The sequence below is a fragment of the Piliocolobus tephrosceles genome, chromosome 6, assembly GCF_002776525.5.
Source record: "Piliocolobus tephrosceles isolate RC106 chromosome 6, ASM277652v3, whole genome shotgun sequence".
In the NCBI taxonomy this organism is placed as follows: Eukaryota; Metazoa; Chordata; class Mammalia; order Primates; family Cercopithecidae; genus Piliocolobus; species Piliocolobus tephrosceles.
Genome location: NC_045439.1, coordinates 136,351,331 through 136,366,784, shown reverse-complemented (window position 1 = coordinate 136,366,784; position 15,454 = coordinate 136,351,331). Strand labels below are relative to the sequence as shown.

General features: G+C 49.1%; 1 protein-coding gene across 2 annotated transcripts in view; it reads left to right on the top strand.

Annotated features, from left to right (window-relative positions):
• Positions 1–14,746, top strand: part of ST8SIA2 (ST8 alpha-N-acetyl-neuraminide alpha-2,8-sialyltransferase 2) — a 75,043-nt gene extending 60,297 nt beyond the window's left edge. The window contains exon 5 of one of the 2 annotated variants that reach the window (XM_023220834.1): positions 10,138–14,746. In XM_023220834.1, coding sequence (XP_023076602.1) covers positions 10,138–10,423 — 286 coding nt within the window. In that variant the 3' untranslated portion in view covers positions 10,424–14,746. The remainder of the gene's footprint in view (positions 1–10,137) is intronic. The other variant, XM_023220833.1, reaches the window with a different exon arrangement.
• The last annotated feature ends 708 nt before the right edge of the window (positions 14,747–15,454 follow it).

The window sequence follows — 15,454 nt, the reverse complement described above, 5'->3', positions numbered from 1 at the left end:
ATAAGATCATCTGAAATGGGTTTGGCTGCCTCTTAGGAGGTGGTGAATTCAGTATCTTTGGAGATGTTCAGGCAGCAGCGAACCTCCCATTACTGGGATGGTGGAGAGGAAATCCCTGTCATACAGAGTTGGCAGATTAGCTCACTAATCAGGGATACCATAACAACGTCTCACAGACTGGGTGGCTTAACCAACAGAATGTATTATCTCGTAGTTCTGGAGGCTGGAAGTTCAAAACTCAGTTGTCAGCATGGGTGGTCCCATCTGAGGGCTGTGAGGGAAGGATCTGCACCAGGCCTCTCACCATGGCTTATAGATGGCCATCTTCTTGTTCCCATGGCCTTCTACCTGTATGCCTGTTTCCAAATCCCCCCCCCCCTTTGCAAGGACATCCGTTATATTGGATTAAGGCCCACCAATGACCTAATTTTAATTTGATTACCTCTGTGAATACCCTCCCTCCAAATACAGTCACATTCCAAGGTACTGGGGGCTAAAACATCAACTTATGAGTTTGGGGGAAAGGAGAAATTCAACCCATAACAGCTGGGTTAGATGGCCTCCCTTCCCACGCTGAGACTGTCTCATTCAACACATCTGAGTCTCTGCCCCCACAGTGTACTCACAAAATTTCTGCCCATCTGAGGCAGTGAGCAGGGAGAGGGGGGAATGTTTCTGAAACCCAAGCAGAATACCTATCCTTCCGCTCTCACCAGCAGCTGGCAAGGTCCAGCCTCTGGTGCCAACAAGGCGGGCTTCAGGGGCCCCAACCTGAGCAGCTCACCCAGGGGCCCCTGGCTCTGCTGGCCTGTGGGGTGGCACGGAGCCCTGGCTGGCTGTTGGCTAGGAAGGTGAGCAATGGAGTGGAAGGACACCATGGCAATTGAGTATGGCCTCAGGCAGCTGGTGGTGAATGGCTCTAATTTAATTACAACATAGAAGGAGGCTGCAACCCACAGAGAAGGTGGCCCTTCAGGCAGGAAATCAGCCCACTGGCCCTGGTGCAGACAAGGCCTGTGAATTGGTGCTTAATTAGGCACCAGGAGCCTAATTAAGGCTTTAGGATGGCACTGATTGAGCTTGCCTCTGGCCATGGCCAGAGGGGCCAGGTCAGCAAAATAAGCCCTGCTGCAAAGACTTGAGGGCCCAAGGTGAGAGAAGAGTAACCAAAGTGCAAAAAGATAGGGAGAGACCAGCACAGGTTGCTGGTGGCTCCTCCCAGACAGGACCGTGGCAATCCAGAGATTGTGTCCCTAGGGCTGGTCCCTTCCCCGTGCTGGTCCCAGTCTCCTCCGGTTGACAGAGGGTGAGGTGAACTAGATTCACCTTTCTGGAAGTGTGCTTCATGGAAGAGAAAAGGAGGGAGGCCTGTGGTATTAAGGCATAGGTGGCTGCTGGCATTTGTGTGTAATGGATCCTCTCTCTCCAATTTCTTTTTAAATAGCAATGCATACAGTGAAAAGAAATCCAAATTGGATTAAAAGATTTGAAGTAAAAAGCAAACTCCACTCCACACCCCCTGTCTTCCTCCACAGAAGCAACCTGTTAAACCGGCTTTCTGTGTGTGGATCCTTCCAAAAATACCCACTTTTTACACATATGGAACATGTTTTAAGTACTGCACCTTGTTAAATTCTGGAAAGTATTCCATATCAACACACACCACCTCATTCTCCTTCACAGCTGCCTGGCAGTCCACTGTGTGTCCGGATCATAATTTATGTAAGCAGAAGCCAGTGGTGGGCTTTGAGGGTGTTTCCAATTTTTTGCCAGTATAATTAATGCTACATTGATCACCCTTGTGCTGATATCTGCAAACATATGCACATCTATAGGTTTGCTTTTTAGACGCCTTTGCCAATTTGCATTGTTAATTTGTATAGTTACTGCCAATTACCCTCCCTAGAGGTAGGTATTGATTCACACCCTCACCTACAATTATTGAAAATACCTGTTTTCTCTTAACCTCACCAATAGGTGTATTATCAACATTAGTTATATTTACCAATCCAGTGAAGAATGGTATCTGATTGTTTTTTGAAATTGGATTTCTTTGATTATGAATGAGATTGAATATAATTGTTTCTTTGGAGTGGCGTCAATTGAAACTCCAGAATCCAGCCAGAAGGCTTAAGCCCCCAAGAAATGGTCTTGCTGGAGCCCCTGCTGGGCCACAGGGAACAGAGTTGATACCTGGCCATGAGCAGCAGTCTCACCACTCCCGGCAGGGCCTGCCAAAAAACCCCCAGTGCCACACTTTTCTCCTTTCTTTTGGTAACTTGCTGTCTAGGATGGTGTGAGCCTGCCTTTCCCATGTGCAGTCCTGGCAGCTGCCAAGAAGGGCTTGCAGTGAAGCTGGGGTAATTTATCTCTCCTGATAATGTCCCCAGAATGAGCCTCTAGCCTCTGCTTGCTGCTTTTCATTCACTGCTTTATTAAAGATTTGTGAACTGCCCACTTTATTCATGTGCCATGCTAGGATCTGGAGTTATACAGAAGCAGGAAGTCAGCCCACTTGCTTTTAGAATTTAAAACTGTAGAGAAGGAAAAGACAGGTAGACAAGTAATTCCAGGATAGCGTGATAGGTGCTGTGATAGGGGAAGAACAACATACCGAACACAAAACCATCCAGGGAGGTCCAGGAGGCTTCCTGCAGGAAGTGGCTTCAAAGCCAAGACCTTAAGAAGGGACTGCTAGCCAGGACCACATAGGAGGTGTCGTGGAAGAAACCAAGATGTTCCTCATGACAATGTGGCTGTGCACACGGGGTACTGGGAGAGATGTGCAGGCCCAGATCCCAAGGGCCTCACAAGCCCAATGGAGGCCATCAGGTTTTATCCTGTGGACTCAGGGAGTCATTTGAGAGTTTTCAGTGGCATGTCCATATTTGAGGCTAGCCTGGCTTACTTGAGCAAGAGTGTTGGCTTAGGCAGGCACGGAGGCCTGGGGATCTGGAATTAGACTCAGCATCCTCATGACTTGACCAACCTTTCCAACAGCTCCAAATTCTGAGACGAAAGCCTCAGCTCGCCAATACTGCAGAGATGGCGTCTCATTCTGAGATATCCTGCAACACACCAGAGCCCTCAACAGTGTTCCCAAGGAAAGGACAGCCGTGGGCTATAGGGCCCCTGGATCAGGGCTGAGGCTGCCAATGCAGAGGACAGGAGACCAGGAGCCTGAAAGTTCTGTTCCCCGCTTTGCTGCTGATCTTGCACAAAGCATCACTGAGTCTCCCTTGATGACCACCTGTGAGGCATTCCTGCTTCTTAGGGACATCATCGGCTTTATCCCATAGTGCTTTTAGCTTCTTGGAGAAAGCCCTCTTGGTCCCCTTTTCCAACAGTGACAGCCACTATTCTTTCCACGTACCCAGCCCAGGAACCCAGGGAAAAAGACAAATGTGCTTTGGAGATGATTTTGGCGATCCTCATTGATTGCTGTCCATGCTCATAAAATACAGTGCTTAATTGTCATAGCAATTGGGGTAGCCAATTTGAAAAATAATTACTGCCTTCTTTGAGATTACTTTGCCTTCTAATTAAAATCTCAAGACTGGGATATTAAAGGTGCATTGTCAATACAACGTCCCGGATGCACCCAGCTAACCTCATTTGGGAAGGCAAAATTAATTAGTTTGTGTTTTAACACCCAGCTGTTATCGTAAGGAAAGGAATAGTCTACAAGTCGGCCATGCACACAATCTCTAAATTGGCCAGAGCAACGGAGGAGAGAGAAAGGAAATCGAGAGTGATTTGTTCCTGTGTAACTCAGTCAGCTTCTATTACAAGCTGCCCGTTAAGTGGCGCTCCCGTGTCCCTGTCAGACATCGCTCAGGAGTTCTTGTTTACCCATGGAGGCAGAATCGGAAATAAATGGGTCCCTCTGTGCCACTGAGCTCTGGATTCATCCCGGAGCCTCATTTGCTAACACCTTTTCCAGTTAGCAATTCTGGGTGAAAAGCCTGGCCCCAGATCTGAGAGGCTGGACGTTTCTATTCCCGTCCCAACTGGCCGCAGTTACTAAGCTGCATGGACTGCTGGCTTCCTCCTTTCTTCTTACCTACATCTTCCCATTTTTCAATTCCATTTGAGTCAAATGTTTGCTGAGTGCAACAGAAGTCAGGATGATCAATCCTAGGCTATGCTACAGTAACACACCCTGAGACTCCAGCACTTTAGCACAACAGAAGTTTATTTCTCACTCTCACAAACTGTGATGTGAGCTGGCAGGGGCTCTCTTCCAATCAGCGATTCGGGGACCTACGATTCTTCCATCTTAGGCTGACATCTTCTGACCAGGAGACTTTGAAGTTCTCCAAGGCAGGGGAAGAGCAAGTGGGAGGAGCCTGCTCTCGAACACCAACCAAGAAAGGACACATTGTTTTTGTCGCAGCCTATCGGGCCAGAACTAGTCACTTGACCCCAGCCCAGTTACCAGAGAAGCCGGGAGATGTTTGTTGAGTGCTGCTGTCTCTGCAACAGTTCTTTGGACCCAGCACGCACTGAGCAAGACGCCTTTGAATCCTACTACAAAGGGGTGTAAGGTGTGGTCCCTGCGCTTGGGGAGACCACAGTACAGTTTCATGTTCCTCTTCTGGAAAGCATCCCTTCCAACTCTAAAATGACCATTCACTTCTTCTGCAGTCATGGTTCTCAAGGCCCTTAGCACAGAGGCAGCAGGACCAACGACCTTCCCAGGAGCCCACAGCTCAGCAGGAAAGGCTAGTGTGCACAATGCATAAGACTGTAGCCAGGGGAAGACACTGGTGTGCAGGTGACCACAGCTGCCCAGAGACAGGGCAAAAGTGCAAAGGAGTGTTGATCTGCGCCTTGATAGGAGGAAGTGCCATGAAATAGCACGGTAATGAATTTTCAGCCTCGGTTGCTAAGCACAATAAGAGAAGTAGAAACAAAGCTGATGGTAATCAGCTGGAGGTGGTTAACTCGGTCTGACTGGGTAGGTGACAGTAGAACAAAGGGAATATTTCCAGGAAGATAGGATGCACGTGCTTAGTTTCTGGAGGTGGGAAAGAGAGTTCACCACAGGGATCAGTGGGGAAAGGCATCTAGGGGAGCACCCAGCACGTGTGGAGGCCCAGCAGAGGCCTGAGTAACCTCAGAAGCACCTATGGGCCACTTGGACGTTTCATCGCTGATTCGATTCCTGTATCCTCCTTTCTGGGCATAGCATTGATGGCCTGAAAAGAAATTCATTTCTGAAAGCCTTCCCCTACTAAGACCTTGCTATCAGAAAATAAACAAACCATTGTTTATCTGGCCTGTGTTAGGGCTTGAATTCACTTAGGAAGTAAACATCAGGGGGCTGTTTCATGCAGGGACACCATGGTGGCTCCACGATCCCTGGGTAATGTCAGCCCACAGCTGCAGCCAGCTTATTCCTAGCCTGGGGAGTTGCCATGGGGTGAAAAATGCTCAAGAATCAGGAGCCTCAGACCCGTGTTTTATCCAAAATGGCTGTCTAACCAGCCATTTGAGAAGCTTGTCTCTTCTCAAGCAAGTCACAGCAGACTCCCACGTGTTCCTCTCTAAAATGACAGAAGAGGACAAGTTCAGTTTCGGAGGCCTATGCATTCACCACACAGACATGGCCTGTGGGATCACCCAGTAAGGCTCATGGTGTTGTTTTGTTTTTGAGATGGAGTCTCGCTCTTGTCACCCAGGCTGGAAGACAATGGCGTGTCTTGTCTCACTGCAACTTCCGCCTCCCAGGTTCAAGCGATTCTCCTGCCTCAGCCTCCCAAGTAGCTGGGATTACAGGTGCGTGCCACCATGCCCAGCTAATTTTTTTTTTTTAGTAGAGACGGGGTTTCACCATGTTGGCCAAGCCAACTCCTGGCCTCAGGTGATCCGCCCACCTCAGCCTCTCAAAGTAAAATTTTAATTAGTTGCCAACATTTAAAAATTTGGAGAATTTGCATAAAAATCCTGATTTCTAATACTCAAAAAAAAAAACTGAAGATCTGGGACCACCATACTCAACAACAGTAAGACTGGCTGCCTGTCACGATGCCCCAGTCCTTACCATTCCCTATTGCCTTCACAACACTGAGGCTGGGTGTTCGTTTTTCTTACACATGCCCCAAATCCCTGCTCACTCAGTCACATCCCCTGCAAGGCTGCTGAACTGAGTTCCTCAGTCCCAATCACCTTTAAAACTCTTTGACTATAGTCCTGACACTTCTTCTTTTTCTCTAAATATATCTCATTCTTGGGTCCTTTTGGCAGAACCACCTACCAGTCATCACAGGAGTTCTTAGGCATAGCTGCACATTTGAATTACTAGGGGAGGCTGTGAGAATCCCAGGGTCTAGGCCACACATGATAGTGAGATCCAGGCAGCTTTTAAGGCTCCAGGTGATTCCAGTGTGCAGCGTAGGTTAAGAACTTCTGCATTAGAGCTGAAAATGCAATAGGCTAGTTTAGGAGGGGGTGAGCTCCCCATTACGGGACGTAGTTTAGCCAAGGTGCATGAATACTTTGCAGGGGTGTGTGGGAGGATCCCAGCATCAGCTGCTGCCCTTCTGGGATTCTTCTCCTCTTTACAGTCCCCCTGCTTTTGCCCCTCAGAGCCTCCCAAGCTTAGCTTGGGCTTCCAATTGAGCATAGATGGTGCTGAGGTGGTCTAGGCAAGGGCTCCTTATCCAGCAAACCCCAAGCTCAGCATCAAATATCCCCGAACCAGCACCGTCCCTCCTGCCTCCTACATATTAGCTGATGACTAAGCAGATGGCCATGTGGGGTAGTCCCAGGACAATCCCATTAGACCAACCACATTCCTAACCACCCACCTATCTGTTGGGTCTGCTTCATGAAGGTGAAAGAACAAGGACTTGGGGTCAGAAGGCCTGAAAGGAGGACCTGGCTCTACACCTTGCCATCTGGGCGGGTTGCTCAGTCCTCATGCCCTGTGTGGAACCTGGGTCCGAAGTGTGGGCCTGAGTGGAGGACACCCTGTAAAGTGGTAGGTGAGGGTAAGATGCTGAGAGAGGCCCAGATCTCAGCTGGGTGATACAGAGGGAAGGGAGACGCTGTGGAGTGTGGTTAGGAAGGTTTGGAGAGAGAGAAAGGGGCATGAAATGGGCCATTCAAATGAGACATTTAGCCCAGAGCTCAGAGCAAAGTGGAGACATGGGCCAGTTATCTAATAACCCTGATCACAACATAGCCTCTTAAAAACTCCAAGGCATCTTGGGAGTTCTTGAGAGTGGCACCAGTTCTGTACATAGCCAGGGGGACACCCCACCCACAGTCTGCCCCTCACATTCCCAGAACTTCTTGGAGACTGGTACCACCCCACCCCAGCCCTCTACCCACCCCATAGAAAATTGGCTGTGTTCCCCGGTATCACAAATATAAGAGGAAAAAGCGCCAAACACACATGCCTCTTCTGGGAAGCATCCTTTCCCATACTAAAATAACCATCCACTTCTTCAGCTGTCATGAGCCTTAGCACAGAGACAGCAGGAGAGATAACTTTCCAGGACCCCACAGCTCAGTGGGTAAGGCAGGCATGCACACCTCAACCCCTGGCACGCAGGTCTCAATGGGTGCCCAGAGGGACATACTTAGCACAACTCAGAGATAGGTGAAAGCTCAAAGGAGTCTCGATCTGAGGCACTAGGAAACAGCACAGTGCTGTGGTATCTACGGGCCAGACCTTCTGGGGAGGGTGCAAGTATTGGTGGGAGCTGATGCCGGCGGGTGGCAGGGGCCAGGTCTTGCAGACTTTCTGAACTATGGAACTTGGATTGTATATGGAGCAGGGAGAGATTTCGGAGAAATGCCTGGGGGGCCACTAGGTAGAGGACAGATCACGGTGATGGGCTGCCCCCGCAGAGACTTCTGAGAGAGAGCACGGGGAAGAAATGACGAAGATCTCAGTGTCCACAAACACTTGCTTCTGTTATTTTTCAACTGCACTGTGTTTGCCGTTATCAGCCAGAGCCATTGCCCTGTTCTGTGTCTGCCTTTGTCCCTCTCTCGGGTTTCCAGTTGGAAAATTCAGCTGCCAGGAAGTTTCTTGGCACAGACAGGATGAAATCAGAGAAAGTGCGAGGAAAGGGGTCTTCAAAGGACAGGGTTATGAAACAACTGCGATTGTCTAGGGGCCACCCAGGAGGCTCCTGCCGTGCCCGGGAGAATCGTGTTCACTCTGATTCTGGCCACCTAGGACCACAGCCTTCATCAGCAATGTCGAAGGGGAGATTCAAGTCACCCCAGCCCCGTAGTCGGGATGGGGGGATGTGAGAATGAGGATTCTCGAAATGCGTTTTATTTCATCAAATGTTACATGATTAGGTGACTCACTGAACTTACATAGATTATTGGTAATCTATAACCTCGTCTGATTCACAGGCTAACACCTCCTACAAACACACAAACAAAAAGGATTTAAGGTTGACACTCTGGGCTGTTTTTTGGGTTTCCTTTTATGAGCTGTAAAAGGAACAATTTTGCAAAAACAAAGAAGTGTTTGGGCTTCTAGAAAACCTGTCCCTCCACCCCAACATTTCAGCTAAAAGCACTGAATCATATTAAACGGTTTCATCTTTCAGTAATATGTAAATGTTTTCTTTAACATATCTTTACTTCTGGCCGGAATTTAATGGGTGAGTTTGATAATACAGTCACATGCATCTCTGCAGAGATGTCAACAGAAACCATGCTGGCCTTTGTTTTAGTTAGGGAGGGAAGCCATGGAGTTTGCTTGAGGACAGAAAGATGTGAATTGTGTCTGGTCTAGAGACACAATGGTAAGAAATTTGTGGTAAGGAAAATGTCTTCCCACCAAGGCATACGCATTGCCTTTTAAGGGATCCAGCCTAGGGTAAGTGGAAGCTTTTACTAGAAATAAAGACAGTTGACCACACAGGAGCATGCGTTCTGAGTCCCAGAGGGAGAATAACTGTGATGGAAAGTAAGACGATGTCAAGTAGAATGGATGTTTTCCCACTTTGGGAGAAAATTCTAGATTTTCTTGGAATGTTGGGACCTGGAGGATATCTTAGAGATCACCTAGACTGTGCGTCATCAGTGCATAAATGTGGAACATTAGGTTCAGCAGAGAGATGTGGCTTGCTCAAAGGCATACAGATAGTTGGTGGCCGAACTGTCACTAACACTTGGGTCTTGAGTTACTTACCCTCTCTGAGCCTGTTTCCTAGTCCGTGGAATGGACATAGTCTCTTCCTCACTGCATTCTTGGCTAAGGTGCACCCTGCACCCTGCTCTCTTCACTTCTCTGTGTTTCCTCTTATAACCCGTTGACAGAGGACTTGAGGCAGGAAGCAGGGACTCTGTTTCAGAAGTGGATACACCAAGATGTAGTGAGCGGTCTTTAGAAGAAAGAGAGTGGGCAGAACCCTGCCTGGCAAGGCAAACCAGTGTCCAGGGCCCCCAGGGTTTTCACCCGCAGTCAGAGATGGGTATCAGAGAGGGAGTCCTGCGGCAGGGACAGCAAGGAAATCCGAAGACGCTCAGGAGGCAAGGACGGAGTCAGGAATGCAGATCTGCAAGGGGACACCCCATGCGACCCTCAGAAAGGCAGCAGGCACCACGCAAGAGCCAGTGTTTTCTCAGAGGTCAGCAAACTGCTGCTCGAGGGCCAAGCCTGGCCACACCCGTGTGTGTTGTCTGTGGCCCTTTCATGCTACAGCTACACAATGGTCAAGTAGTATTGGGATCATTGTGGCCCAAAAGCCAAAAATATTGATCATCTATCCCCTTACAGAAAAAGGTTGCCAACTCCTGCTTGAGCTGTCCACAGGCCTGAGTTCAAGTCAAGGGCTGCCCCTTTCTACCCAGGTAACTTGTGCAAGCCACTTTTCACCTCAGAGCCCCATTTCTGTATCTGTACCCACAGCAGGTTTGTTTTGAGAATTTCATAAACTTATGCCTGTGACCGCACCCAGGCTCAGGAACAGTTCAGTTGCTTCATGTGCTTGTCAGTCCTCTGTGGAGGGAACCAGGGATGTGTGGCTGGATCAGTCCCTATGATTCCTGGAGTGGTAGAAGGCAGGCTTCTGGGCAGGATAAAATGTTTGTCTTCCTGGAAGGGATGACTCACAAACCCATGTTTCTTTTTTTTTTTTTCCTACTTGTTCTTTTTTCCAGATACTGGCTGACCAACAAAGTCCACATCAAAAGACCCACCACCGGCCTCTTGATGTATACCCTGGCCACACGTTTCTGCAACCAAATCTACCTCTATGGCTTCTGGCCCTTTCCGCTGGATCAGAACCAGAACCCAGTCAAGTACCACTATTATGACAGCCTCAAGTATGGCTACACCTCCCAGGCCAGCCCCCACACCATGCCCTTGGAGTTTAAGGCCCTCAAGAGCCTACATGAGCAGGGGGCTTTGAAACTGACTGTCGGCCAGTGTGATGGGGCCACGTAGGGTGGGCACCCCATGGGACTCAGTGGCTCACATTTCCTGCCAGCTACACCACAGGCAGATGGGAGTCGGGGTGGCACAAACAATAGAACAAGCAGGCTAGTGGTTTTCTTTGTTAAAGTGTAAAACAGTGACCAGAATATATATATCTATACCTGCATATATATATTGACCTGAGTATTTATAACTGTGTGGTGTTCATCTAGCATTAGGCAGATAGGCCACAGGAAGAAGGTGTGGAGAACCCACCTGAACCAGATTGAGACTCAATCCATCTTTGGGGGTGGAAGGACTTGACATGAAAAGAAGCCAGTCCCATGACTTTGGATGACAAACTGCCTCCTGGCTTGGAGGGATCTTTGGGCTCATGGATGAATGGAGAGCCACCTGTTGTCAGCTACCCCAGGCCTCTGGGATATGTGGATTCGGGGAGAGCCGAGGCCCAGAGGGGACACTTGACCCAGTCTAAAGTGGGTGCTATTCACAGAGGAGAGAGAGGTTGGAGAGTTCAACCAGACAAAGGAGCACAAGGAAGCCAAGCAGCAGAGGCCCCATCTGCACAGAGGGCCTCGTTCCAAGAACTTAGAGTTTGACTGCCCAAGGGACAACATGACTGACTCACACATTTCAGACAGGCCTCCATGACTACAGAGAGAAGGCTGGAGGAGACACAATGGATGGTTGATGTTCTGGCCTAGCAAGAACCACCAAGAGCTTTGGGTGAAGCAAGCAGACGACACCGAAGAGGAGTAATGTTCAAAATCATGTTTTTGAAAAATCAAGACCTCCTGCTAAGGGCCCACTAGAATAAGGCAGGAGAGTGTCTAAAATCTAGTTGCTTTGGGTGTTTTTTAAAGCAATGTAAGTCCACCGAGGAGAAAGAGACCCTGGGATTTCACCCTCTGGGTTAGTCTCTGTCTCACCCTGTTAGAATGTCACGAGGGACTGCACTGTCCCCTCTGCCACCAGGGAAGCCACAATGAGAGCTTGAAAGGGTGCTGTCAAGATAAATGCCATCCTTCTTAAAATACATATGATTGCCTTTTTGGGTGCCTCACAGAGCCCCAGAGTGTGAGACCTGAAAGAATGTTCAGCATCTAGCTCCATGTCCCTGCAACCACTCTCTGTTTGCCTTCTGCATTCCACACTCTGCGGGGCCTTTGCAGCCAGACTGCTGTGTCAATGTCACTTTCTTGTCACTTTCCTACCCTGATGGTCACACTAGCCCACACCAAGCTTCAACACTGAGGTTTTCAACTCTGCAGAGAGAGGTTCCAATGTCCACCCCACCTCTGGGCACCCCTCTTCTCACAGAAGCAATTTTAGAATTTGGCAAAATCCTTTTCCCCCTATTGAGATTAATATTTAAGATTAAAAAAAAAAATACCCGAAGCCAAATGCAGTTCCAAGTAGTGGACATAATCTCCCAGGGAAATCTAGGCTCAATGCCTACAACTTAGGAGCTGGAACCACAGGTCTCATGTAGAGAAATAGCCGACTTGATTGTTAGTCGTATTCCTTCACCTGATGAATAGCAGTGTTTTAAAACATATTTGAAAGATAAGTAAAAAACTACTATCTTGAAGGTGAAGGGAGTTAAGAAAAGTAATCAAGACCTGCTCCTAAGCATATGAGACCGGATGTAATTAATCAACAGCAATGCAGAACAGGACCTTGGCTCTAAATTAATGGTTGACGGGAAGGGAGTGGAGGCGGCAGTACACAAGAACACTCCAGCCCAAAACCGTGAGGAAGGTGATGTATCTCTGCATTTTCCCTTGTTGTTGCTTGAAGTCTGTGATTGGGGATTTGCATTATAAAATGAATATTTTAAAAAGCAACAGCCCTAATAGCCTCTGTGGGAACTGAGTGGTTTCGAACTCCTCACAGGCGGTGGAAATAATTAGTACCATATTTTATATGTCTCCAGAGCCTTTCATCTTGAGGATCTCAAAGACCCTAGAAGACATTTAATTTCTAAAGCTTGAAGTGTCCTGGGGAGCAGGTAGAATTTCCAGCAGGGCCTCAGTGGATTCCAGAGTGTTTCATGGTAAGCGGGGAACCCACGTGTCAGGTTCTGGAGTTGGCCCTGAGCTCTATCCACCAAGCCAGCACCCCACCATCCATTTGCAGGGGAGTCGAAGGGCCAGAACTCTTTGGGGGACCAGAACATGGTTTTCTTTCTGCCTATCTTAGTCATGGCTCCTAAATTTGAAGCTGATGTGAGCTGGAGAGCAACGAGTCCTTCCACCCTGCCTTCAGGTTCTCTCTGGAGAAAGGTTAGAGACCCCAGGACAATCAGCATGTGCGCTGTTCCCCAACTTGGCTTGAGTCCTGCACTGCCAAAATGGCCTGGCCATGTGATGGCGGAGCTCCAGGGGCCGTGGCTTTCCCTGGCTCATTGCCCTTCTCCATCTGGGCATGCACAGTCAGGGGCCAATTGTCCTTCCCTGCCCATTCGGAGTTCAATTTGAGCCTCCACTGCAGTTCCTGGTGTGGGTCAGCTGGCCTTGGGTGGCCCCAGGGAGTCACACAGCCTGTACCCGACCCCCAGATCCGCTGCTGTAACTGCAGAGTCACAGGCATCCCGGGAGAATGGGCCTCCAGCCTCAGCTGGCCCTCACTGCTGACAGGCACCCCTCTGTCACCTCCTGCCACCTGTCAGATGCCCGGTTCACCCGCCATCAGCCACCCTAGTGGTTCTGACCTCCATTCGCCTCAAGCCCCAACGGGCCCCCATCATTCTACTTCATGGAAGAGACGGAGCCTTCTGAAATGAGATCTCCCCTTAAAATCTCTTCTCTTCTCCTTTCCCTTTCTGAGAAAACATCGTCCCACCAGTTACGTTTCCTGTACACCCTTACCCTCTCTCCTCCACCTCTGTCGCCTCTGCCCATTAGCACACGCTCACTCCACCTGGACTGGCTCCTGCAGCCTCTTCCCTTACCTCCACCAGCCCCGGGAAGGGCCTCCAGCACCCACGGCTGCCCTTCCTCTTGATGCCTCTCAGCTTCCTCCCAGCTCCTGGCAGCAGTGTCCCAGCGCCTCTACGTTGCCCCTCTCACCTCCCAGTTCTCCAGGCCACTTGGCTCTGCAGCGACCCCTCCTGGACGCTCCCTGGCCCCTCGGCACCCAGAATGCCACGTTCTTGTGTTTTTTAACTCCTTCTTTCCCAATCCCTCTCAGCCATGTATTTATTTATATATGTATTTATTTATTTATTTATGATTTATTTATTGACACCCCTGCTTTGATTGACAAAGGAATCAAGGTAGATCTGACCAGTATCCCCCTCTCTTCTCCTTGCCCCACCACATGGACATGCCTTACACTGGCATCCTCTCCTGGGTCCCTCTGCACTCTCCATCAGCAACCTCCCACCTGCCTTCAGACTGGGCTGCACCTCCCTAAGCTGCCCCTGCCCCAACCCCTCTCTGCAACCCAGCCCTCTCCTGAGCTCTAGGCTGGGATTGTACCTGCTCGGGGGATACTCACCCCATCTGCTCCCACGGCAGCACCATCAACTCAACACCTCAGAAGCCAAGTGGATCATCTGTGTCCCCTTCCCCCACAATTCCTCCATTTTCTACTAAAAGACCGGTGATCCCATCAGCCACCCAGTCTGAGATGCTGACGTTATCTTCAACTATTCTCCCATGTCCTGCCTTGCTAATTCTTCCCACTAACTCTAACCTCGCCTCTTTACTTGTCATGTGGACTACTTCAGCAACAGTCTCATCTCCCAGATTACCTCTGTGCACGCTGACACATTGTCCAGTCCACCCTGAACATGCACAGTGATTTTTCTCTCCCGTTGCACACAAACCTTTAAAAGTTCCCCGGCCCATGAACAAATGTACAATTCTCTATTCTGACATTACAGACCACCAGATAAGGCCCCACTCTTCCTTTCCACCCTCCCCTGGTCAGCCTAGGAGAGTTGTTTTTCCTGGAAAGGGTGCCTGCATTTTACTGTCTCTGTGCCTTTGGTCTTGCTGTTCCCATCCCCTGGAATGCTCCCTTTTCTTCCCTTCAAAGCCCATGCGGAAACCACATCCTTCATGAAGCCCTCCCTAATCTACCAACCACTGGGATCTCTCCCTCTGCGGAACCACCGTAGCACTTTATTTGTACCTTTCTCATGGCACTTACCATATTCTGCCTTGTATTATAGTTATTTGTGCACTTGTCCTATGACTGTTCTTAGACTGTAAGCTCGCCAAGGGCAGGGACTGTGTTTTATTCATCTGTATCCATCACAGCACTAGGCGTGGTGCATAGCACACAGCAGTTGCTCAATAAATGTTTGTTGGATTAAATCCTTAATGCCTGTAGAGGGCTTTTAGTTAATGAAGTCGTTGTGCATCTATAATGTCACAAAAACCTCTGAAAAATCATGTGGGTTGGACCAAAGCAGAAGTCATTATCCCCATTGTATGTCGTAAAACTGAGGCCAAAACCCTGCATGAAGCCTCATAGCTTCCTGGTAGAATGTCCACCCAGGTCTTCTCATCCTTACTTCAGTGCTTTTTCTGTTCATCTTTTTGGTGGGGTCACTGTAAACTGAAAACTAGCCCTCTGCAGAGGCCTAGACACAGAGACCCGGCAGACCTCAGCATGAACCCCATCAACATAGGCAAAATCTCGCTCCTTTCTGGGAAGGACAAAAGCCATTTGGGTTTTATGAGGCCCGGGAGGTGGAGCTGTAGGACCCCATCAATCATTCCCACTGCTGTTTGTTGCAGGGTAGGAAACCATCCTTCCAGATGGCAGGGAGACCAACAACTCCAAGGGGCTGCCATTTGATAAATCTCTTCATGCCTAATTAAGGCTCCCTTTCCAGAAGGAATGGAAGAGGGATGTTTACTGATGCCAGAAAGATGGGACTCCAGACAAGCATACTGCCTCATGAATGTCCTTAATGGTATCCCCTATGACACTGACGGTCTGCCCCGCCTCTGTCTCTCACCAACACTGCCGAATGTCATCTCTTCTCATCTTTATCTCCACTCTTTGCTTCCTGTCTTCAGGGCT